Source organism: Rhinoderma darwinii, chromosome 5 (genome assembly GCF_050947455.1).
Source record: "Rhinoderma darwinii isolate aRhiDar2 chromosome 5, aRhiDar2.hap1, whole genome shotgun sequence".
NCBI classification, from domain to species: domain Eukaryota; kingdom Metazoa; phylum Chordata; class Amphibia; order Anura; family Rhinodermatidae; genus Rhinoderma; species Rhinoderma darwinii.
Genome location: NC_134691.1, coordinates 217,317,055 through 217,342,677, shown reverse-complemented (window position 1 = coordinate 217,342,677; position 25,623 = coordinate 217,317,055). Strand labels below are relative to the sequence as shown.

The 25,623-nt window shown below is 44.2% G+C and overlaps 1 protein-coding gene across 1 annotated transcript in view; it reads left to right on the top strand.

The window, feature by feature from the left end:
* The first annotated feature begins 12,960 nt into the window (after positions 1–12,960).
* The window catches only part of NPSR1 (neuropeptide S receptor 1), a 259,080-nt gene continuing 246,417 nt past the window's right edge, over positions 12,961–25,623 (top strand). Inside the window, exon 1 of the mRNA XM_075828530.1 lies at positions 12,961–13,262. Coding sequence (XP_075684645.1) covers positions 13,119–13,262 — 144 coding nt within the window. The 5' untranslated portion in view covers positions 12,961–13,118. The remainder of the gene's footprint in view (positions 13,263–25,623) is intronic.

The following is a 25,623-nucleotide window of genomic DNA, read 5'->3' as shown; positions in this document are numbered from 1 at the left end:
CAGGGACAGCTGTTTTGGAGAAGTAATGGTGGCTAGGTATTCGCCACGTAGGCTGAGCGCATGCCATCAATTGCTTGAAGCTGGCGGAGTCGACCAGGTGGTACGGCAGCGACTGCACCACCAACAACAAAGCCAGGTGTTAATTAAGCCGCACAACAAGTGGATGACTGGTTATATATTGTTGCTTATTGGACAACGATTCCGTAATGGATAACTGACGGGACGTAGGAGGAGCACTAGATGACAGTGATGATGATGATGACAACGACATGGTGGATAAGGCCTGGCTACTACTTAGATGACAGGGACTCGGAGCAGCAGCAGCAGAGGGGTCTTCATTAGATGTACATGATGGTGGGGCATGTCGATTGTCCCACATGGCCTTGTGATGCCGCTCCATGTGTTTACGTAGAGCGGTAGTTCCTACATTGCTGCCCTGCCCACGTCTTACTTTCTGCTTGCAGATACGGCACTGTGCCATGTTTTCGTCCTCCGGGAATGTACAGAAAAATTGCCAAACGGCAGAGTACCGTAAAGAGGTAGTACCACGTCCACTCCCACCACCACCATCACCACCCAAGCTTGCCCCTTGTCTGGCAGGCTTTTTTCGGGAGCCTACACCAGTAGCAGCAGTGTCGCCGTCACCGGCTCCTGAGCTGACCCTACCGCTGCAACGTTTTGCAGATTGACTTCTGCCCCTACCTCGGCTTGGCTGTTTATCACTGCCAGTGCCGCCACTACTACCCTCCTCCTCTGACGACATCATCACCTCGTCACCTGGTTCCCACGTCCTTTCTAAAACAACATCATTATCATAGCCCTCCTCATCATCCCCGCCACTTCTGTCACTGTGTTGTGAATGTGATGTGACATCATGGCGGGCTCCATGCCCCCCCTCATTACTGCGTCTGCCACCACGGCTACCACCAACACCCCCACTACCACAGCTATGCGTCTCGGACACCGCTTCCACCTCCACCGCCACAACACACTCCGTTGGCTGACTCGCGGAAAACAAATCATCATCACTATGTTGTTCAGTATCTTCCTTCGCACCCGAGGTGATGTCTCTTAGGACTCTTAGGAAAGATGGCTTCCCGCTAGGAAGCGGGAGTGAAGACATAGATGATGGAATGGAAACGCTAGAAATACCCATATTACTACTGTCACTGTGCCAAGGAACTGTGGAGGATCTGGAATCCAACGACGAAACCTGGCTTGAAGCCAGATCGTCAGAGTCTTCCTGCTGAGATGACCGTGAGCCAGCTAACTAGTCCACAATGGCCGTATTGTCTAAACTAACCTGCCCACCGGAGGAGATGGACAAGTCTGGCTTGCTGATACTGCTACTACTACCAGCAGGCACATGGCTGCTGCTACTAGTAGAACTGGGCACATGTCTTGTGCCACAAATGCTGGTACTGGGTCTGGCGCCAACAGATCCAACATTTGGACTGGAAGAGGACATGGCATGGGAGTTTTTTCCTCTACCCCGTCCTTTCACAACCTTTTTTTTACCAGACATTTCACTGCTGTGCTGGAGTGCAGCAAGTTGAATCGAAACCCCTTCCCCTACTAGAGGAATGAGGCCCTTATAAAATATTATTTGGACTGGCTGAAAATCAGTTGGATGTTAACCCATGCAACGGGGATTAGTCCCTTCTAAAAGCTTATTCACACACTAGCTTGGCAAATGGCAATGAATGAGAATTTCTATCAGCCACTGTGCACTCAGGGAATGCTGGGCAATCTAGTACTACAAAGGCTGCCTGTATTGCAAGTTGGATGTTAACCCATGCAACGGGGATGAGCCCCTTCTAAAAGCTTATTCACACACTGGCTTGGCAAATGGAAATGAATGAGAATTTCTATCAGCCACGGTGCACTCAGGGAATGCTGGGCGTTGTAGTACTACAAAGGCTGCCTGTATTGCAAGTTGGATGTTAACCCATGCAATGGGGAAGAGCCCCTTCTAAAAGCTTATTCACACACTGGCTTGGCAAATGGCAATGAATGAGAATTTCTATCAGCCACGGTGCACTCAGGGAATGCTGGGCGTTGTAGTACTACAAAGGCTGCCTGTATTGCAAGTTGGATGTTAACCCATACAACGGGGATGAGCCTCTTCTAAAAGCTTATTCACACACTGGCTTGGCAAATGGCAATGAATGAGAATTTCTATCAGCCACGGTGCACTCAGGGAATGCTGGGCGTTGTAGTACTACAAAGGCTGCCTGTATTGCAAGTTGGATGTTAACCCATGCAACGGGGATGAGCCTCTTCTAAAAGCTTATTCACACACTGGCTTGGCAAATGGCAATGAATGAGAATTTCTATCAGCCACAGTGCACTCAGGGAATGCTGGGCGTTTTAATACTACAAAGGCTGCCTGTATTGCAAGTTGGATGTTAACCCATGAAACGGGGATGAGCCCCTTCTAAAAGCTTATTCACACACTGGCTTGGCAAATGGCAATGAATGAGAATTTCTATCAGCCACGTTGCACTCAGGGAATGCTGGGCGTTGTAATACTTCAAAGGCTGCCTGTATTGCAAGTTGGATGTTAACCCATGCAACGGGGATGAGCCCCTTATAAAAGCTTATTCACATACTGGCTTGGCAAATGGCAATGAAGAATGGCAAATGGCAAATGGAGAAATTGTATTGCAATTTGGATGTTGAGAGTAGAGTAGACTCCCGCTGTAGTGGATGAGCCCCTTCGATTGCTGGATTCCTGGTTTTTAGATTCCTAAAGCTTTCCCTTACTGCACAGAGATGCTATCCCTACAGCTCCTGTCTCTAAAATGGCCGCTGAGCTCCGTGCATAGACTTTTATTGCAGGCTTGAGCCCGCCCCTATGCTGCCTCCCGATTGGCTGGGAGAGCCGTTTGCAAGGCATTATGGGGTAGCCTGATGTCAGGTAATATTTTGAAATCCTCCATTTTAGATCTAACATGTGGCAGGCGCCAAAATGTAGCCGGGTTCGGTCAAAACAGGTTCGGCCGAACTCGGTGAAGTTCGGATTCGCTGCGAACCGAACTTTTCACGATGTTCGGACCGAAACCAGGTTCAGTTGTCCCGGTACGCTCATCTCTAGACAGGAGCATGTAAGTGATTGAACGTGTGAAGTAAATGAAAGACCTGAATCAAAATTAACCCCAAGACAGAGGCCGTGCTGCCTGGGAATTATGGTAGTGCCCAGAGGCATAGGTAGGTTCTCCTGCACCCGGAGCAAAGATTCAGATTGGCGCCCCCGCAACCTCTTTCCCGACATCTTTTTCCCCCTCACAATGTTTTCTTTCTCTACCAATCAATGAGGTGTCTTTTTTTTTTTATGTGACTCGAGCATAAAAGCATTTCTACATTTTACAAGAAATATAGTTCAATAAGGGATTTACCATAACAATAAATTAGAAGAAAATAATAAAATAACAATAAAAGTGCCCCGCCTGTAACTGTGCCCTTTGCAGATAGCACCAAACACAGCCCCCCTTGTAGACAGCACCACTAATCCTAAATAGCACCAGAGAGACCCCTTGTAGATAGCCCCACACAGCAACCCCCCCCCCCTTGTAGATAGTGCCACACAACCCCCCTTGTAGATAATATAGATGAAAGAAATGAAAATGCGGCACTCACCCGTTTGCAAATCTTTTTAACTTTATTGTGTCACCTTGGCGAGGATAAAAGCATTACAGGGAGGACAGCTAGTTGTAGGTTACAGCCTGTTTCGCGCTGGAGATTGCGCTTCTTCTGACCTACAGCTCCACATAGCCCACCCTTGCAGGTAGTGCCACACAGCCCCCCTTTTATATAGTGGCACACAGCCCCCCTTGTAAAAAGCGGCACACAGCTCCCCCTTGTAAATAACGCCACACAGCCCTCCTTGTAAATAGCGCCACAATTCCCCCTTGTAAATTGCGCCACACTGCCCCACCTTGTAAATAACACCACACAGCCCCTCCTTGTAGATAGCACCACACACAGACCCACTTGTAAACAACGCCATAGACCCACCCTTTGTACACAGCGCCACACAGCCCCCTTGTAGATAGCGCCAAACAGCTCCCCCTTGTAAATAGTGCCACACACAGCCCCCCTTGTAGATAGTGCCACACACAGCCCGCTGCCCTCCTCGTAGATAGCACCACACAGCTCCCCCCTTGTAAACAGCGCCACACAGCCCCCTTTGTAGCTAGCACCACACACAGCCCCCCTTGTAAATAGCGCCACACAGCCCCCCTTGTAGATAGTGCCACACACAGCCCGCTGCCCTGCTTGTAAATAGTGCCACACTCCCGCCATGTAGATAGTGCCACACACAGCCCGCTGCCCCCCTTGTAAATAGCACCACACCCCCCTTGTAAATAGTGCCACACTCCCACCCCCCTTATACTTAGCACCACACTGTAAACAGAGCGGAGAGCGGTACCCTAACGCTACCACGCTCTGCCTGACGTGACACACCGGAGGAGCCGAGGGGGTCATGTGGCGCAGGCAGAGGCGGAGTTCCTTCTGACTGGGGTCGGTGACAGCCCGGGAGTGGACCAGTCCAGTCATCTGACCTGAGTCATTTGACCTCATGTCACTGACGTGAGGTCAGATAACAGGCCAGGTGACTTGACTGGTCCACTCCCGTGCCGTCACCGACCCCAGTCAGGACGCCCCCGCATGAACTCCTGGCTCCTCACAACGCTGATCGCTGCTGCAGGTGTCCGACATAGAGGGCCCCTATCAGCAGCGATCAGCTGCTCCACGGCGGCACCCCCCTTCCCTACCATCTAGTTGCGCCTGGGGAACCCCCCTTCTCCTACCCCCCCTAGCTACGCCCCTGGTAGTGCCACACACTGAGATGGAGACATCAGGTTTAGGTAGGTTAGTAGATGACGAGAACACAAGGAGCTGAGTTTTAGAAAGATTCAGTTTCAGATAGAGAGAGAACATGATGTTAGAGACTGCGGACAGACAATCACTGTTGTATGGTAATAGAGCAGGGGTGATGTCATTGGAAGAGGCGTATAATTGGGTGTCATCAGAGTACAGATCGTACTGGAAGTCAAAACAGCTGATGGTTTGTCCAATAGGGGCTGTCTAGAGAGAAAAGAGAAGCGGACCTACAACTGATCCCTCAGGAACCCCGATAGCAAGGGGAAGAGGAGAAGAAGTAGAACCAGCAAATGACACACTGAGTGAACGGTCATAGGGATAGGAAGAAAACCAAGAGAGAACAGTGTCTTTAAGGCCAATAGAGTGGAGCATGTTAAGTAGGAGTTGGTAGTCTACAGTGTCAAAGGCTGCATAGACATCCGGAAGAATCACTAGAGAGCATTTGCCGTTAGATTCAGCTGCCAAGAGATCGTTTGAGACTTTAGTAAGGGCAGTTTCTGTGGAGCGTAGGGAGCGGAAACCAGATTGTAAGGGCTCTAGAATGGAGTTAGCAGGAAGATAGTGGATAAGGCGAGAGTGGACCAAGCATTCCAGGAGTTTGGAGATGAAGTTGAAATTAGAGACAGGTCGGTAGTTAGCAGCGCTGGATGTGTCAAGAGTTATTTTTTTTTAGTAATGGGTTTATAAAGGCATGTTTAAGAGAGGAGGAAAAGATTCCAGAAGAAAGAGAAAGGTTAACAATTTTGTTCTGCACTTTAGGACTAAGGATGGAATGAAAAGTAAAAAGAGTAGTTTTGGATTATTAGATAGTGTGGAGATGAGAGAGGTGAAATAGACTTGTTTGGCTCTGTGAAGGCAGAGTTGTAAGTTCTCAGCATAAATATGTAATGGAGGAAGTCTGCTGACAAGTGCGATTTTCTACCAAAGACGTTCGGCACATCTCGAGCACCGCTGAAGATTGAGATGTGTGCCAGGGTTGTGGATGTCTTTTGCTGGGAGGTTCGGAGTGTAGGGGGGGCTGCTTCATCCAAAGCATTTTAAAGAGTGGTATTGTAATGTTTGTTGGACAGATTGAGACAGGAGAGGGAAAATATAGGAGACAATGTGGACTGTAGACCGTCTATGAGTTGCTGAGTGTTAATGGCATGTACATTTCTGTATGTCTAAAACGTAGGCATGTCCTGTGGAGGCAGAGAATTTTTGATAGTAAAGGAGAGAAGGTTGTGATCAGAGAGCGGGAGAGGAGAATCATTAAAGTCAGAAACTGAGCAGAGACGGAAGAAGACCAGGTCAAGTGAATGCTCGTCTTCATGTGTAGGAGAGTTAGTAAGTTGTGACAGACCTAGGGAGGAGGTCAAAAATAGAAACTTGGAGGCAGAGGAAGGGATTGGGTTATCAATGGAGATGTTAAAGTCACCCATGATGAGAGTTGATGTTTCAGATGATAGGAATTGTGGAAGCCAGGCGGCAAAATTATGGCATGTCCATGTTTTGATGAATTAAAGAAAACAAAAAAAATTCTACTTTGAGTGCTGCAGTCTCTTCTCTCTATATGGATTCGTAAACTATTTTGGGTCGGGGATACTTGCCTGCATGCACTTCCCATTAAGTTGGGATACTGTTCCATCTCAATTGCTGATTATGCTGCTGGATATCCAAGTTTTGTACATAACTCCCATCCTCCCTGTGTATTACCTCAACATACCTATATATAACCACCATGATCATTGTATATAACCCCCCATCAGCCCTTTATATAACCCCCATTATCCTATACAGGAATGAAGGCAGTTATATACAGTGATGATGGCGGTAATACACAGGGATGATGGGGGTAATACACAGGGTATGATGGGGTTATACACAGGGATGATGGGGTCATACACAGGTATGATGGGGGTTTTACACAGGGATGATGGGGGTTATATAGAAAGATTATGGAAGTTATATACCGGGATGATGACACCATCATTCCTGTATATAACCCCATCATCCTTGTATTTCCATAACCCCCATCATCCCTGTATTTCTATAACCCCCAACACCCCTGTATTTATATAATCCTCATCATCCCTCTATTTATGTAACTCCTGTATATACCATCGGGACGCAGGGGGGCACGGGCATTACATGAAGTTAATGGGATGGGTATCAGAAGCGGAATCTAGAGGGAGGAGGGGGCGTGGGCGATGGGGGAGGAGACGGGCAGGCAGTGTGGGTAACCACAAAAGAGAAGGAGTAGGGTGTGTGTACTATCAGAGACGACGTTCCGTGTCTTTTCTCAGCCAGCACTTCCAGCTGAGCAGAGGCACGGCGCGTTATCAAATACATTTACAGGCATTGGACCGGGCAGATGTTTCATGAGCTCTTCAAAGCTCCACCTCTGGTCCCACTGTCTGTAAACGTAGATTATGACGTGCCGTGCCACTACTCAGCCATAAGTCCTGGCTGAGCAAATACATGGAACGTCGTCTCTGCGGGTACGTCCCCCGTCCTCATCTCTCGTAGTCCATGCCCACTCCTTCTCCTCCTTCTCGGAGTGGGATCAGAGGCTGAGCTCTGAAGGGCTCATGAAACATCCGCCCGGCCCACTGCCTGTAAACCTAGTTGATGACGTGCCATGCCTCTGCTCAGCCGGAAGTGCTGAGCAAAGATACGGATTGTCAGAGGTAGTGAAAAATTTACTCTGGGTTCGGTCACGTGACCGCACATTAGAAATAAGTAGCGGTACAAGATAAAAACATACATTATATTAGAGAATTATGTGCATATGTCACATTAAGTTGAAATAGAAATAAAATTAATTCCTTACCAAACCCTTTAATTAGGGATATCGTAACAAGCCAGCCACGGGGACGTCTAGAGGACATCCTGGAAGATGAGGAGTACTGTCAGAAATTCCTGTGTCCAAGGCAGTAGCTTTTCTAATTGAGCTACTGGTGTTGCTGGACAGCTCCACTTCTGAATCTATTGTCAAGTTTGTCTTTATTCTTGCCTTTTGAGATTCCTCGCTTCATTACCTGAAGACTATTGAGTTTCCAGCCTCTAGTCTTGTTCATTGCTGCCTTTCTTTAAAAACGATTGCTACTTATTTGTGTACCAAACGTGGATTGTTTCCTGACCATGTCTCTGCCTTACGTTACAAACTGTTGCCACTTATCTATGTACTGAATCGGGAATGTTACTTGACTACTCTTGCTATTATCACCCACCTACCGGATTGGTTCAGCTACTAGACACCAAATATGCTTCCATACCTTGACACCTTGACACCATTGCTTGGGGATCGTACACCTGGATGCACAATGCACAATGCACATTTGCAGTGGAAGGCAGTAAGGAGCCATGAAAGGTAGTGGCTTAGTGGACACTGTGACCCAAGGAGGGGCGAAGCAATACCTAACTAAGTGACTGGTGCAACCCCACTTATAAATGCAAAGGCAGGGCAGGTTGTGGCAGAGTAGCCTCTCAGAAACCCATAGTGGCAGGGTAGGACAGGCTGTGAAGCCAACAGTCATTTTGTCACAGCCCCATTTGAAGTGTCTCCCACGTGGGCGACATCACCGCCCCAGAACCGCTCAATACAGTATGTGCCACTGTTAAACATAGAAAGCAATTTGTTCAACTGCGATACACGTGTCATCTTCTGGGCGCATCTCTTACATGCTGATTGGCTAGAATATATCCCTATCTGTTCACTTGTTTATAAAGGCAATCCCTACATCGTGGAGGGGGTCCTCTGCTTTGTACCCCTCCCCTCTAGGAGCCAGAGTGAAAAGCCACTAACAAATAGCAGCACCCACTCTGGCGGACTCAAGCCAACCATGTATTACATGTACAGCGAATTTCTAGAAATGTATAGTTTAAAGTTCCTTCAGCTGATGATCAGCGATTTCATGCTGTGAGTTCATGCAGCCATATAGGAATTTATTATACTTAAAGGGGTATTCCCAACTGAAAACATTCATGGCACCTCCAGAACGAAGACCCCAGTCATGTCTAGTGCAGCAGCCACCATTCGCCGCATCCAGGCAGAGAATGAATGGAGAGGTGGGCGCGCATGTGCTTGGCTCTATCCATTAATTCCTTTAGGAAACACAGAAGCTGCCACCTCTCGATTCCTTCTACACCTAAATGCAGCAGCCTCACCAGGTGGGACAGGGGTCAGGTGATCCTCGTTCTGGAGATAGTTGCGGGTCCCATAGCTGAGACCCGCATCTATCAAACATATGCCATAAATGTTTCAGTTGGAAATATCCCTTTTTTATTACTCTGCATGGTGACGTAACTATGGGGGTCGCAGCGGTACCAATGGCCTCTCGCACTACATCTATAAAAAGTTACTATAGTAACTGGGGCTATGTAATAAACTACTCGGGTCCCTGTTACTATAGTAACTGACAGTACTTACCCTCCTAGTTCCAGTGCGCAGCAGAGGTCCTAACGTACACAACATCCCGATGCTTGTGGTAGGCTTAGATACAGGGTCCAATAGACTGTATCACACATGCACATGGGCCCTGGATCTAAGTCTACCACATGTGTTACAAATTTTTGGTTTTTGTGCTTTTTTTACAGGTTCTGTCATTGGACTACGCCGGATTCGAGGACTACTTAGATGACGGCTTTTTTTATTATCAATAAAATGGTTAACGAGGGTTGTGTGTTTTTTTTTTATTTCAACAAAATATTTTTTCTTTGTCTGTATTTTTTTTAAACCTTACTACTACCACCTTAGTAATGGCTGCTGGCTGATTGACAGCGTCCATTACTAAGGTGGGGCATAGTGTTAGCCGGTGCACTATCCCCATTATTACCCCGGTACCCACCATCATCAGGGGAAGAGCCGGATACGATCCAGTACCCGACCATCTGTAGTGATGGTCAGGCACCGGGGTGGCCGCAGGCTGGTATTATTAGGTTGGGAAAGTCCAGAAACAGTGGCCCTTCCCATCCTGGTAATGCTAGGCTGCGGCTTCTATGTTGTATGTGGCTACTTATGACAAATGCGGGACCCCACGTCATTTAAAAAAATAATTATAATAATTGGAAAGAACGATGTAGGGTTCCCTTATGTTTCATAAGCAGCCAGATACAAAACAGCAGCAGTCTATGATTACCAGGGTAGAAAAGCCAACTGTTTCTGTCCTTTCCCAGTCTAATGATACCCCAGCTCCCGGCCATCACTACAGATGGTCGGGTACTGGATCGTACTCGGCTCTTCCCGTTACCCCTGGTGGCGGTAAGTATCGGGGTAATAATGGGGGGTTAGTGTTAACTCTTTTACTGGCTAACATTAAGCTCCGCCTTAGTAATGGACGCTGTCAATCAGCAAGCGGCCATTACTAAGGCGATAGTATTAAAGTTTAAATACATACAGGGACATAGAAAAAATATTTTATTGAAACAAAAAACCAATAAACAACAGTCGTTAACCATTTTATTGAAAATAAAAAAACGCTGTCATCAAAGTAGTCTTCGAATCCGAAGTAGTCCAACAACCGAACCTGTAAAAACACACAAACACATAAAAATAATAAGTAACATAAAAAAGCAAAACAATTATTATTCTTACCTTTCCTGGGTCCAGCGCTGGAGCCGCAATGTCAGTGAGCTGAGCCCTATATCTAATCCTATCATATGTGATACTGTCTGCTGAGCAACTGTATCCAATATTATCCATAGCTATAGGGTCGTAGTGATATAGATATGATGATGACTAATGACGGCCTGAAGTTCCGAGCCTTCTCCATACTTTCTTCCTCCCATATTTCTGGTACAAGTTGATCTTAGTTTCAACTGTCCAAAGAATGCTGTTCCAGAACTGGTCTGGCTTCTTTAGATGTTATTTGATGTCTAATCTGGCCTTTCTATTTTTAAGGCTGATTAATGTTAGGAAAACGTTCTGCTTACCCTCTAGCTTTCTGGTTCATGTTCAGATTTGCATGCATTGCACCTATTATCCAAAACTGAACTCTGCTAAGACAACCTGGGTTCCATGCAGCAAAAAAAATCGTGCCTTGCGGTCGGCTCTTGCGGAGACCTTAGAGTAGCCTTATACTTTGTCGATCAGAGTTGTGACATATTTGAGGTTGCAGATTTATTAGCACGCTTTCTCCCGGCAGTCTCCAGCAGCCTTTGGGGAATTGCTCAACTTGCAATTCCATAACAATTAATTGTTTGCACCTTGTGGTGAACCCTCTGTATTTGCTCTCATGAAGTCTTCTCTTTATAGTATGATTATTGAGCAGACAAGTCTTCATAGAATAATTGCCTTGTGTAAACAGGGGAGTGATCAGCAGATAAACGAGCAAACACTCGATCATCAGCTGGTCGTAACGTTTTAAAAAAGTGAAATATTATCGTTGTCGGCAGCACATATCCATGTCTAATCAGGTAGACGCGCGGCCAACATGATAATAATGTATCGGGATGAGCGATCGTCCCCATCTATAGCTTCGTGTGACAAGAGCAAACGAGTGCCGATCAACAATGTCTCGTTGATCGGCGCTTGCTGCACCGGCCGCTTATCGGCAGGTGTAAAAGGGCCTTTAGATACTGATACGCCTGCTTCCAGGAGAGTGTTCTTCACTTTAGTAAATGTTGTGAAGGGGTTTTTCTTCACCATGGAAAGGATTCTGTGATCATCCACCACTGTTGTCTTCCGTGGATGTCCAGGCCATTTGGAGTTCACGAGATTACCAGTGCACTCTTTATTTACAAGAATGTACCGAACTGTTGATTTGGCCACTCCAAACATCTGTACTATCTCTCTGATGGATTTCTTCTTTTTTTTCAGCCTAATGATGGTCTGTTTCACTTGCATCGAGAGCTCCTTTGACCTCATGTTGAGGGTTCACAGCAACAGCTTCCAAATGCAAATGCCACAGCTAGAATCAACTCCAGACCTTTTACCTGCTTAATTGATGATGGATTAGTGAGGGAATTGCCCATGCAGCCCATTAAATAGCTTTTGAGGTAATTGTTCAATTACCTTTGGTTCCTTGAAAAAGTGGCAGCTACATATTAAAGAGCTGTAATTACTAAACCCATCCTCAAATTAGGATGTGAATACTCCCAAATGAAAGCTGAGAGTCTTCACATTAAGCCCATATTGATTATATAACAGTATATGTAATACATTTTGGTAAACAGCTAAAATGCCAAAACTTGTGTCACTGTCCATATAATTCTGGACCAAGCTGTACATACACATACACAAACGCATATACATACAAGCACACACATTTTTTTTGCGGGGGATATATGTATTGGTGTTATTGCGCCTGACGTTTTAAGACCTTAGCAATGCCCCTGGCTGCTAGTGCTGCATCGTTGGGTCCCTTAAAAGACCCAGCAATGCAGCTGAAAGCTGCGGGCCATCGGCCTTGAGAAGTTTGGGGGTTGGCCCAAGAAGAACATTTGCATCGGGGCCCATGGGCCTTTAGCTATGCCCCTGACTCTGCAATATAATGTGAGTGCATTAGTGCCTTGGAGCCCTGGCCTTAAAAAGATCTTGCTATGTTTTGCAGAGCTAGGGTCATTCTGCTCTATCATGAGGCCCCCACCGATCTGCAAGTGGCAGCATATCCTAGTTATATGGCTTCCCTTGCTCTTACTAGAATGCCCCTTTAAAGGGCTTTTAATTATTATTTTTTTATTGTCTTAAATCCTTCTGATCATGCAGATTTTCCTAACCCTTTAAAATACTGTGGTACACATAAAAAAAAAAAATTTTTTAATCAAAGTAATATTGTATAATTTTATTTTATAGGAGGGGGGGAAACATTTTATTACATTAATAAAATAGACTGAGTGAGTGTTATAATATATACCAGTAAACCTGCCAGAAAGAAAGTCATATCATCTTTTTTAAATCCATACAAACTGTAGAAATGAAATGTTACATATTTTATCTCTTATGTTGCAGCACAATACAATGTGTCATCTGCTGAAATGCATTTTATGCCTCTTGCAAGTGTCAGCTGCACTGTGGGAGTATGTGGATATCTTTTTTTTTCCATTACAGAGCAATATCTGTCAATACAGATGCGTACAGCTTAAAGAGGGGCTTCTGTTGCTGCACAAATGAAGCTGTTCTCCATCTCTTTGCTTCAGTTAGCCAGTAGTGGAGCACGGAGGCTGTGTTCACGTTTGTGCTGTTCAGTTTTCTGCGTCTGATTTACTCAAAAGACAGGCTGTGGTTAGTTGTTGCACAGCCAGAACCTGCAATGCAAGTTAGTTTTACAGAACCAAGTGTCGATTTAAATGGCAGCACGGGAAGTCTGGATTTAATTATTGCAACTTGCTCATCAACAATTTCTTCTACAGATGTGGGGGAAGATGACTGGCAGTCCTTCTATACTTCCTTTAAGGTAGGATATTTTTGCATTTATTTTTTCTGATATTTTGTTTTAAGCATGACTAGGGATTTCTTTTGGTCATCAATTTTTTCTTCTTTAGTCAGTTTAGAAATTTATTAGAACAAATTGTCCATCATTTCAATGGAAGATTAGATTTTTAAATAACATTATTAGTTAGTATAAAAATAATTATTCTAACAATAAGTAACAATATTAAGACAATTTGTTTTTCAATTAGTAATTCTAATAATAATAATAATAATAATAATAATAATAATATAAGCACATATTTCTGAATAATGTAAATCAGAAACTAATAAAATAAAAATACCTAGAAAGTTAAAACAATATCAAAGAGTAGTCATGCAAACAGTCGTAAATCTGTACATGAAAAGATGAGAAAAATGTTTCAGAACTATCATTGATACAGTATTTTTCACTCAATTGATACATTCAAGTACAATTATTGATGCTTTTGATTCATTGAAAGTTTGTATATACAGTATTTAGTGTACATTATAGGGAAAACTCTGCTTTGCCGTACAATTGAATGCAAGTTACTGAAAGGCCAGGTTTACACTAAAAGTTTGGGTTCTACTTTTGGTCTATACCCCAGGAAATAATAAGACATATATATGTCTGTATGCCTTTGCCTCCACTGTATTAAACAGTGTAGTTGACACCACTTCTCAATACATCTGTATACAAAAAAAAATAATATTGCAAAGTTTCCTTTATTTATCTATGGGAGTCAATGAAAGACTATAGGCATAAAGTTGCATATGTTTGGAGTGTATGTTCAGAAAAGTATTTTAAATTTCGGCAGGAATGTAATGCCTGAACACAATGTGAACCTAACATTATCTGTATGCTGCCATTTCAGGCTGTAGAGTCAGGGGGGATTCAAATTTTTAACAACAGGTTCTATAATTTACAGACAAAGATACACGGGACGGGGGACAGGGCGCGGTGTGTCACACCACAGAAAATTATTCAAACTCTAATAACCAAATAAAACAATTACAGTATTCCAAATGCACTATTTATTAATGTGGACTCTAAATAAATATTTTTGTATGTGTCAGTACTAGCCTATAAACTTTCCAGGCTTCTGTGGTTCCCTGTCCAGAATGTTTAACTAGATTGCCACACTATGTTTATAATAACATAAGCATACATACCTACCTTCCAATCCTAATCTAAACTTGTTATATTAAACTCACCCATTATGTATAGCCCTATATGTACACAGTCAGTACCATAGGTGTTTGTGGCACATGTAGTTAGGCTATGCACCATGAGAAGGGTGGAGGACAGCTATTGGCCACAATCCCCAAATAAAGAAATGTGTGTACAGATAAAGTATCAGAATTAAGCTTAATACAAATATATGGTGCCAGAACCAAGCTGATGACATATATACAGTATCAAAACCAAGCAAATTACATATATACAGCCCCAGAACCAAGCTCAGTACATAAATAGAGCACCAGAACAAAGCTCAGTACATATATCCAGCACCAGAACAAAGCTCAGTACATAAATACAGCACCAGAACAAAGTTCAGTACATATATACAGCAACAGATCCAAGTTCTGTACATAGCTACAGAACCAAACTCAGTACATATATACAGCATTAGAACCAAGCTCAGTACAGATACTTATAATACCAGCACAAATACAGATTAGTACAGAGATAATTTGCAAATCCAGTTTAACCAACTGCCATATAAATTTGTAAGGCATGAAACTACAGCTCTCAATATGACCTGAATAATGGTAAGGTTATGCTGGGAGTTGCTGTTTCACAAAATAAAATGATACCCACCATCATCTTGCTGCAGATCATACAGTGACTACAGTACTGATCAGTTGTTGTTTTTTATGTTATCGTCTCCATCCGATCCACGACTCATCGTTGCAGAGTTTGCTTCGGCTCCTCACTTTTAATGTAGCTGTTTTCCAACACATCTGCACATATATACTAACACAACGTCCTTATCTCTGCAGATTTTGCAGCTCAGATATCTTCAACTTCTCCCTTTTTCAACACATTTGCACCTATATACTAACACAATGTCCTCATGGTGACACACACTACACCCGTGAACATAATAGCACCATAGACTGTGGTCTTGAAAACACTGTGCCCCTAAATAAATTTGTGCCACACACTGAAATAAAGCACTACACCCACAGTGCCCTATAAAAATAGTGCCACACACTATGCCCCTGAATACAATACCTATCACTGTGCTCCTAATTACACCGCCACACAGTGCCGTCTGTAGCTAATGTCACACAATTTCCCAGTAGATATAGTCACACACAGTGTTTCTTGTAGATCATGTCACACAGTGCCCCCTGTATAAAGTGAAACCTACAATGCCCCTATATAAAGGGTCACCTACAGTGCCCCTTGAATAAAGTGCCAAACACAGTGCTCCCTGTAGATAGTGTACAGTGCGCCCTGTATAAAGTGTCACACACAGGGCCCTCTGTATAAAGCGCCACACACAGTGCCCCTGTATAAAGTACCACACATATTGCCCCCTGTATAAAGTGCCACTCATACTGTTCCCCCTGTATAAAGTGCTACACACTGTGCCCCTTGTAGATAGTGCCACATAGCACCCCATGTAGAAAGTGCCACACAGTGCCCCTGTGTAAAGTGCCACACACAGTCCCCCTAAAAAAAATAAACATTACATACATATCTGTCCCTTTTCCCACACTGTCTTCCAGCAATGCAGGCCAGGTCTCTCCAGCGAACCGACGTCAACACTTCACTTGCATCACAGATAAAGCACTGAATGGCAGGGTAGGAAACTGATAGTTCCATTCCCTCATCAGAAGTAGTTAGACTGCTCAATTGTATCTGGGTCTTAAGAATGTGGATACAATTAAGTGTAGGCGGACAGGGTCAAGATCCCGCTTCTCCATGGTTCCAAGAACTGCCTTTTTTGTTTTTTATTAATGCAAAATTAAGCAATTTTCAAAATAATTTTTTTTAGAACAATTCACCTAGTGCATTTTCTTTTACTCCAGTGAACCACTAATAAATATATATATAAAAAAAATAATTTATAAATAAGGATTTTTAGTCCCCCTTCACGAACTTTTTTTTATCATTTTACAATGCATGTAAAAAAACAAGAGGCATTCTTGCTTTAGGCTGGGTTCACACGACCATGTTATGTCCGTAATGTACGGAACGTATTTCGGCCGGAAGACCTGGACCGAACACAGTGCAGGGAGCCGGGCTCCTAGCATCATAGTGATGTACGATGCTAGGAGTCCCTGCCTCGCTGCAGGACTACTGTCCCGTACTGTAATCATGATTACAGTACCGGACAGTAGTTCCACGCAGAGGCAGGGACTCCTAGCATCGTACATCCCTATGATGCTAGGAGCCCGGCTCCCTGCACTGTCTTCGGTCCGGGTCTTCCGGCCGAAATACGTTCCGTACATTACGGACGTAACATGGTCGTGTGAACCCAGCCTAAGTCTTTGTTGGTGTTTTTTTTATTCAGTGTCATTTTGTACAATCATTTTCCTTGCGCTATTGAAGTCCTATATAGAAGCTGATGCCAAAAAGCAAGAAAAAACGGGACTGACACCAAAAACGCCACAAACCAAAATGCTGTGTATGAAAACTTTTTCACATTTTACTATAGACTTTAAAGTAACATTTGAAAATAGCATTTTTTGGGGGGAAAAGCGAAAAAAAGCGAAAAAAAAAAAACAACCCAGAAACCGCCAGCTGAAATGGGAGTAAACGATGTGTGTGTGAATCTTGCCTAATAGTCCAGAAAAATTACTGTCCGCAGTGATCACTACTGTACCTTACATCTCCAGTTCATGAGAGAAACTGCTTGTTTGGGCCTCATTCACTTGGCCGTAATTTGGTCAGTATTTTGCTTCAGTATCTTCAAGACAAAACCAAGAGTAAAACCTACACAGAGAAAAAGTGTAATGGGAAGATTTGCAGCTCTTCCGTGTTTTAGACCCCCTCCTGGTTTTTGCTTCCAAATACTGTAGGAAAATACTGATATAAATACTGCAGAATGAGCTCTTACCTATCCTTTTGCCATTTTGCATAAAAGATCTGTATATTATGACATTTCTGTAAAATATTCATCAGTTGTGCCCACACAATAGTTTTTGCATCACTTTTGGGGGTATTTTATTTCCAAAGAAACAGTTGCAGGTATTGCCCACATAAAAAAAAGCACATCTGCAGTAAATGTTTTTAAAAATATATTTTATTTTTATTTTGCAATGTATTCAAAGAGGGGAAAGATTACCACAAGGTCGCTTCACCTAAAGAATGCTTCAATTAAAAAAAAAAGTCCAACATTCTCTAAAATGATTACAGAATAAAAACAGAAAAGGGATACACAGTAAGTTCAGACAGTAAGTGTGTCTCTAAATTTTCATCCATTTCCAGTCCATCTGTTCATTTTTAATGGCCGTTTGTAATCCATTTGCCATCCGTTTGTCATGGCCATTAAAAAAAAAAAAAAGGATGGATTTCGTTTGTCAGGTTTTTTTTTGTCCCAACCCCCTGAAAACACCACAGTGCCCATATAGATAGTGCTGCAATGTCCCTGTCGATAGTGCATCAGTGTCCACTGTAGATAATGCACACATAGGGCCAGAGCCCACATAGTGCCACATAGTACCGCAGTGCCCACATATAAAGTGCCAGTGCCCACGTAATGCCACAGTGCCCACTGTAGGTAGTGCCACAGTGCCCACATATAAAGTACTGGTGCCCAAATAGTGCCTCAGTGCCCATTGTAGATAGTGCCACAGGGCCTACATAGTGCCAAAGTGCCCATGTAGATAGCGCAACAGTATCCCCTGTAGATAATGCCACAGTGCCCATGTAGATAGTGCCAGTGTCCCCTGTAGATAGCACCTCTTGTAGATAGCACCCCTTTGTAGTTAGCACCCCCCTTGTAGATAGCACCACTCCTTGTAGATACCACTCCCCTTCCCTGTAGATAGCGGCACTGTAGCTCACTGTAGGAGCGGAATCCCTCTGGCCGGGGATTCCGCTCATAGACTGAGCCCCTGATGTCTCTGTCCATATATGGACACTGATATCAGGAGAGCGGAATCCCCTGCCAGAGTAGGCCAGGGATTCCGCTCCAGGAGTAACCCCTTGACGTCACTGTCCATATATGGATAGTGACGCCGGGGGCTTCTCCAGGAGCGGAATCCCCTGCCAGAGCGGGTTCTGGCCGCCGGGGGTTCTGCTCCTACAGGTAGCTACAGTGGTGCTATCTACAGGGGATGGGGGGTTGCCATTTTCAGGCAGGGGGTGCTATCTACATGGAGGGGTGCTATCTACAAGACTAGAGTCCCCAGCCTGGCCCCGACAGTGAAAAACGACCCGTTTTCAAAACAATGAAGTTCTATGGGTGTATTCACATGGCCATTTTTTTAACGGCCCGTGAATATTGGCCATCAAAAAATAGGATATATCCTATTTCTGGCCATTTCCACGGCCAGACGGCTCCCATAGAAGTCAATGGATCAGTTTTTACTGGCCGTTTTTCGGGAAACAATCCTTGTAGCGGCCAGTAAAAACTCATCCTGGCCGAGGACTCTTCGCACACAGCGCTACTTTGAGCACTGAGCCCGGGAAGCCCCTGACATCACTGTCCATATAAGGACAATGAAGTTATCTACATGGGCTCTGTGGCACTATCTACAATGGCCACTGTGGCACTATGTGGGCAAGTTAACAATGCTTTACAATACTAGGGGATCCAGAAAAATATGTATACCATGTGGTGTATGTTTCTATTTACAAGTAAACAGCAGATGTATGCTACTGTATAGGCAGCATACGGTGGTGGACATCTGAGGCAAAGGTTCCGTTGAACTGTTCAAACCTACATGCCGTGCATATGCATATGTGATGTGAACAGAGCCTTACCTAACCAAACCTTGATAACGATTTTTTTTTTTAATATAAAAAGGGAATATCACTATAATTTAGTAACACTGTGTCCATGAATTCTTAATATTGACATAGAATTAAATTATTTATTGGTGGTTATTACCAGTGAATTTTTTTCCTGTATTGTGTTTGGGATGTTGTTATTTTTTTATATAATTTTTTTTATTAATTTTCATATAATTACAATTACACATATGTCGTTCCAACGTAAGCTTTAAAAAGAAAAAGAGAGAGAAGAAAAAGAGAGAGAGAAAAAAAAAAAGTAAAAGAGGAAGAAGAAAATCGATAATCATGAAATCATAAACAATTATGAAATCATCAAGTCATCAAATCATAACTATAAAGCCAGAATCGAGTTTTCGGTTCACATTATTTCAACTAGTTCACTAAACTTGGTTGAGAAAAAGGGCTAAGAATCCAATTACTCCAAATATTAGTGAATGTAGAAGAGGAAAAGTTGCCATATGCTATTATTTTTTCGTACGCATAAGAAGTGTTGATTGATGAAAGCAGTTCCTGAAATGTAGGGGCACAGGCACTTTTCCAATGTCTGGTCAAAACTAATTTGGCCATAACCAAGATTTTACATGTCAATGGTCTGAATCTGGAAGGAACGACCTCCATGTGTAAGAAGAGCAACGCTAAATAAGGAGACATGGGAATCTTAAGATGAAATGAAGATTCTAACAAGTTAAACACGTGTTTCCAATATTCATTTGCTGTTATTTTTATTCTGTTTTCTTTACATGGAATATTTTTGGGTTTATGATTTCATGATTAGGTTGATAACAATGATGAAGGGAGCTCTGTGGGAAATGGTCTATACTCTTCCTTTAAGTTTCGTGTTTTAATTGAGTTTTTACAAATTTGGCTTTTTGTTTCTTATGAGGTGAGTTTCCCTACTGTTTGAGTTGGACTAAATTAGAGTTAAAAATGTGCTATTTATTATTTTATCCCCTTTAAGATCTGGAGAATACCGTATTAATAAATTTGTTTTAGTAGACCCTTATTAGACAAAGAGATTCACATGACCTTTGGAAAGTCTGCATTAACTTTCAATAGAAGAATGTTATTGACTTCTTAGGGCACATTCAGACGTGGTGGAATTGCTGTTGATTTCACTGCGGACAGTCCGTTGTGGAATTCTGCAGCAGTCTTTTTTTCCATTGTTTTCTATACCTTTTTAGGTAACTTTGTTCAGATGTTGTGGAAAATAACAGTGCGGAATTTAGGCTGCACTGCAGAATTTTCACTCCGCAGCATGCACATTATGTTGCGGAGAAGCAGCAGAATTTCACTGCGGATTTCATCCCTTACAATGCAAATGCTTAAAACTGTGGCAAGTCTGCTGTGATATCTTCAAAGTCCGAATTACCTGTCAAATATGAAAATGTTGCTGCAAATTCTCAATGAATCTGCAGCAACATTTCCATGTCTGAATGTGCCCTAATAGTTTCAGATGGATTAATAGAGATGTAATTTAACCCCTTGGAGACGCAGTCATTTTTTTGGATTTTCATTTTTGCTTTTCCCTCCCCACCTTCCAAAAGCCATAACTTTTTTTTTTTCTGTTGACATAGCGGTATGAGCAATCTTTTTGCGGTACAAGTTGTAGCTTTTCACTGCATTATTTAGTTTTCCATATAATGTACTGGGAAACTGAAAAAAAATCTTTGTGGGGTGGAATAGGAAAAAAACAGAGATTCCACCTTTGCTTTTTGTTTTTCACATTTACAACATACATTGTGCAGTAAAAACTACATGTTAAGGCCCCATGCACACAAATGTAAAAACGCCCGTAATTACGGGCCCATAGACTTCTATTGGCCATGGGTACCTACCCGTTTGCTTACGGGAAGGTGCCCGGGCCGTTGAAAAATATGGAACATGTCCTATTTCAGGCCGTAATTACGGCACAGGCAGGCCCATAGAAGTCTATGGGGCTCCCGTAATTACAGGTGGCTACGTATGTGCACCCGTAATTACGGGAGCGTTGTTAGGCGATATCAGGGGATAGTCACTGTCCAGGGTGCTGAAAGGGTTAACTGATCGGCAGTAACTCTTTCAGCACCCAGGACAGTGACTGCCGCTGGAGTTAATAGTATTAAAAGTTAACTTACCCAGAACTCCCTGCTTCTTCCTCCAGTCCGGCCTCCCGGGATGACGTTTCATCTCATGTGACCACTGCAGCCAATCACAGGCCAATCACAGGCTGCAGTGGTCACATGGACAGGGAGGTCGGACTGGATGTCAAAAGAGGGACGCGTCACCAAGACAACGGCTGGGGTATGTATGAACTTCTTTTACTTTCAATCGCTGCAGAAGCTCTGCCCGAAAGGGCTGCCCCTTCTCTCTATCCAGTAATAGAGAGAAGGGGCAGCCGATTAGTGCATAGAAAATGGGTCCGTAAATACGGGTGGAATACTGGTGACAACGGACCTGTAATTACGGGCACGGGTCTGTAAATACTGGTGGAATACGGGTCGAATATGTGTAACAAAGGACCCGTATTTACGCCAGTATTTACGGGAGGAAAAAAATACATTCGTGTGCATGGGGCCTAACTTAATTCTACAGGTTGATACGTTTATGGAGATACCAAATTAATATAGATTTTTGATGTTTTACCACTTTTACAAGGAAAAAACTATTTGTTAAAAAAAAATAGTTTTTTTGTTTACCGCATTCTGAGAGCCATAACTTTTTTATCTTTCTGTTAATTTAGCAGCGTGATGGCTTATTTTTTTCAGAACGAACTGTAGTTTTTATAGGCACCATTTTGGGGTAGATGCAACTTTTTAATCACTTTTATTCAATTTTTTTGGGGAGTTAAGGTGACGAAAAACTGCAATTTTGGTGTTTTTAATTTCCTTTTTTTACGCTGTTCACCGAGTGGGTTAAATTAGATTATATTGTAATAGTTCAGACTTTTATGGATGCGGCGATACCAGTTATGTTAACTTTAAAAAAAATGTAACATTACTTTAGGGAAAAAATAGGAAAAGGGGGGTTCTTTGAACTTTTAATATTTTATTTAACTGTATTTAACTTTTTTTTATAAGTCCCCCTAGGGGACTTGAGCCAGCGATCATTGGATTGCTTGCATGATATACTGCAATACTAATGTATTGCAGTATATCGCTATACTGACAGTCTTCCATGAAGCCCTGCCAGAGGCATGGCTTCATAGGAGTACAATGATGGCAGACTTGGGGGCTAAATTAGGCTCCCAGGCTGACATACCAACCATCAGCACCCCGTGATCGCATCACGGGTGGCAATAGCACGTCGGAGGGTGCTGTCCCTTTATTTTAATGTTTTAGATGCTGCGGGATCTAAGTGTTTAACTGGGCGGAATAAAAGTGATCTTCGATTCCGCTAGTTGCAGTGGGGTGTCAGCTGTCAGATACAGCCGACACCCGTTCAACATTGCGACTTTTGGGACATGTCCACAAAGGGGCGTAACTAGGAAGGACTGCGCCTTATAGCAAAGTTTTCACTGGGCTCCCCCTAGGTTCCACACACAGCCCCCCTTAAATATAGTGCCCCCTGTAGATACTGCCCCCCTGTAGATTGTGCCATACAGCCCCCTGTAGACAGTGCTATACAGCCCCCCTTGTAAACAGTGTAATACCCAACTTGTAGATAGCGCCCCGCACCTCCCTCTTGTAGATAGTGGCATACATCCCCCTGTAAATATTGCCATAAAGGCCCCCTGTATATAGTGCCACACAGCGCCCATCTCTTGTATAAAGTGCCACACAGCCCCTCTCCCTTGTATATAGTGCCACACAGCCCCCTTAAGATAGCGCACCCACTGTGCCCCCTGTAGATTCTGCCACACATAGCCCCCATAGTAGAAAGTGCCACACAGCACCCCCTTAGTAGTGCCACACAGCCCCCCTTGTATATAGTGCCACACAGTCCCCCTTGTATATAGTGCCACCCAGCTCCCCCTTAGTAGTGCCACACAGCCCCCCTTGTATATAGTGCCACACAGTCCCCTTGTATATAATGCCACACAGCCCCCCTGTACAGTGGCATACAGCACCCCCTTGTATATAGTGCCACACAGCTCCCTCCCTTGTATAAAGTACCAAAACAGCCCCCCTCCATTGTATATAGTGCTACACAGCCCCCTTAGTGGATAGTGCCACACAGCCCTCCTCCCTTATATATAATGCCACACAGCCCTCCCTTGTAGATTGCTACATATAGCCCCTGTAGATTGTGCCACACACATTCCCCTGTAGATTGCACCACATGCAGCCCCCTGTAGATAACGCCACCCATAGCCCCTGTAGATAGTGCCACGCACAGACCCCTGTAGATTGCGCAAGACAGCCCTCCCCCTTGTAAATAGTGCGATACAGCCACCCCTTAGTAGTGCCACACCTCCCCCTTGTATATAGTGCCACATAGCTCCCCTTTGTGTATAGTGACACACAGACCCCCTGTATAAAGGGCCACACAGCCCCCTTATAGATAGTGCCACACAGGCCACTGTAGGTAGCGCCACACAGCCCCCCTTGTATATAGAGCTACACAGCTCCCCCTTGTATATAGTGCCACTCTGCTCCCCCTTGTATATAGGGCTACCCTGCTCCCCCCTTGTATATATAGTGCCACCCTGCTCCCCACCTTGTATATAGTGCCACACAGCCACCCTGTATATAGTGCTACGCTGCTCTCCCCTTGTATATATAGTGCCATCCTGCTCCCCACCTTGTATATGGTGCCACACAGCCCCCCTGTATATTGTGTCACCCTGCTCCCCCTTGTATATAATGCTACCCTGCTCCCCCTTGCATATAGTGCCATCCTTCTCCCCCTTGTATATAGTGCCACCCTGCTCCCCCTTCTATATAGTGCCAACCTGCTCCCCCTTGTATATAATGCCATCCTGCTCCACCCCTTGTTTATAGTGCCACCTTGCATTCCCCTTGTATATAGTGCCACCCTACTCTCCCTTTGTATATAATGCCACCCTGCTACCCCCCCTTGTATATAGTGGCACCCTGCTCCCCCTTGTATATAGTGCTACCCTGCTCCCCTCTTGTATATAGTGCCACTTTCCTCCCCCCTTGTATATAGTGCCCCCCTGCTGCCCCTTGTATATCATGCCACCCTGCTCCCCCCTTGTATATAATGTGACCCTGCTACCCCACATGTATATAGTGCCACCCTTCCCCACCTTGTATATAATGCCACCCTGCTACCCCCCTTGTATATCGTGCCACCCTGCTCCCCTTGTATATAGGGACAACCTGCTCCCCCCTTGTATATAGTGCCACCCTGCTCCTCCTTGTATACAGTGTCAACCTGCTCCCCCCTTGTATATATAGTGCCACCCTGCTCCCCCTTGTATACAGTGTCAACCTGCTCCCCCCTTGTATATAGTGCCACCCTGCTCCCCTCTGTATATTACCACACAGCCCCCCCAAAAAATATCTTTTGTACTTACCTAGCCTCTCGCGACGGATGGAGCACTGCACATCCTCCGGGCGGGAAGCATGTGCAGACCAGTGTGATGCAGTGATGTCATCACGCCGGCCTGTGCAGGGAGTTTTCCCAACACCTTATAGGCTGCAGGCCTAACGTCGCCTGCAGCCTATAGTATTCATTTGTATCTGCATACTGAGGAGGCAGATACAAGTGAATGTGGCTGTCACTAGCACCGGGACCCTCTCTGGTGCTAGAGATGCCACCGGGCATGAGGAATCTCTTGCCGTCCGGCCCCTAAATGTTACGGGGCACGGGCCCCGTAGTGGCGTCACTATTGCTGTAGCAGCCAAATGTCTGCTAGTGGCGCCACCAAGCATGGCGGGCCGTATTGGTGGGCGGCATGGGCCTCCTCAATCCTCCTCCCATGGCGGGCCCCATAGTCACGGCACTGTGTCCACCGCTCTTCCCACTTTTAAAAAAAAGTAGTGGAGCATAGTGGAAGTGGAGTGGCCACCCACGGTCTGCCGTATTTCCTGTAATTTACACCATAAATTTCATTCAGTAGCGCATAGAGAGGTGTGCGCCTCTTATTAACTTTGTTACATCTTATTCCTGCTTGTTTCTTATTAAAACTGGCCTATGAAATGCCAGTTTTAATAATGCTCCCCCTATGAGCTTACATTATAGATATTTGTTTCCACACCATGAAATGTGTCAGCTGTATATTAATTCATTGACCTCATAAGAAATCAATTTGACCATTATTATTATTTTTTTAACTAAACAGAAATTCATCATAAACAAGAATTACAATACTTTTCACATACAATCAAAAAGTTCAGAAGAGATTCTCAACTTCAAAGTTATTTCATATATGCAGTGAACAGCAGGGAACAAATACACCGTTTCAAACTAGGTTTTTCACATCTGACACAATAATTCCTCTTGCCAA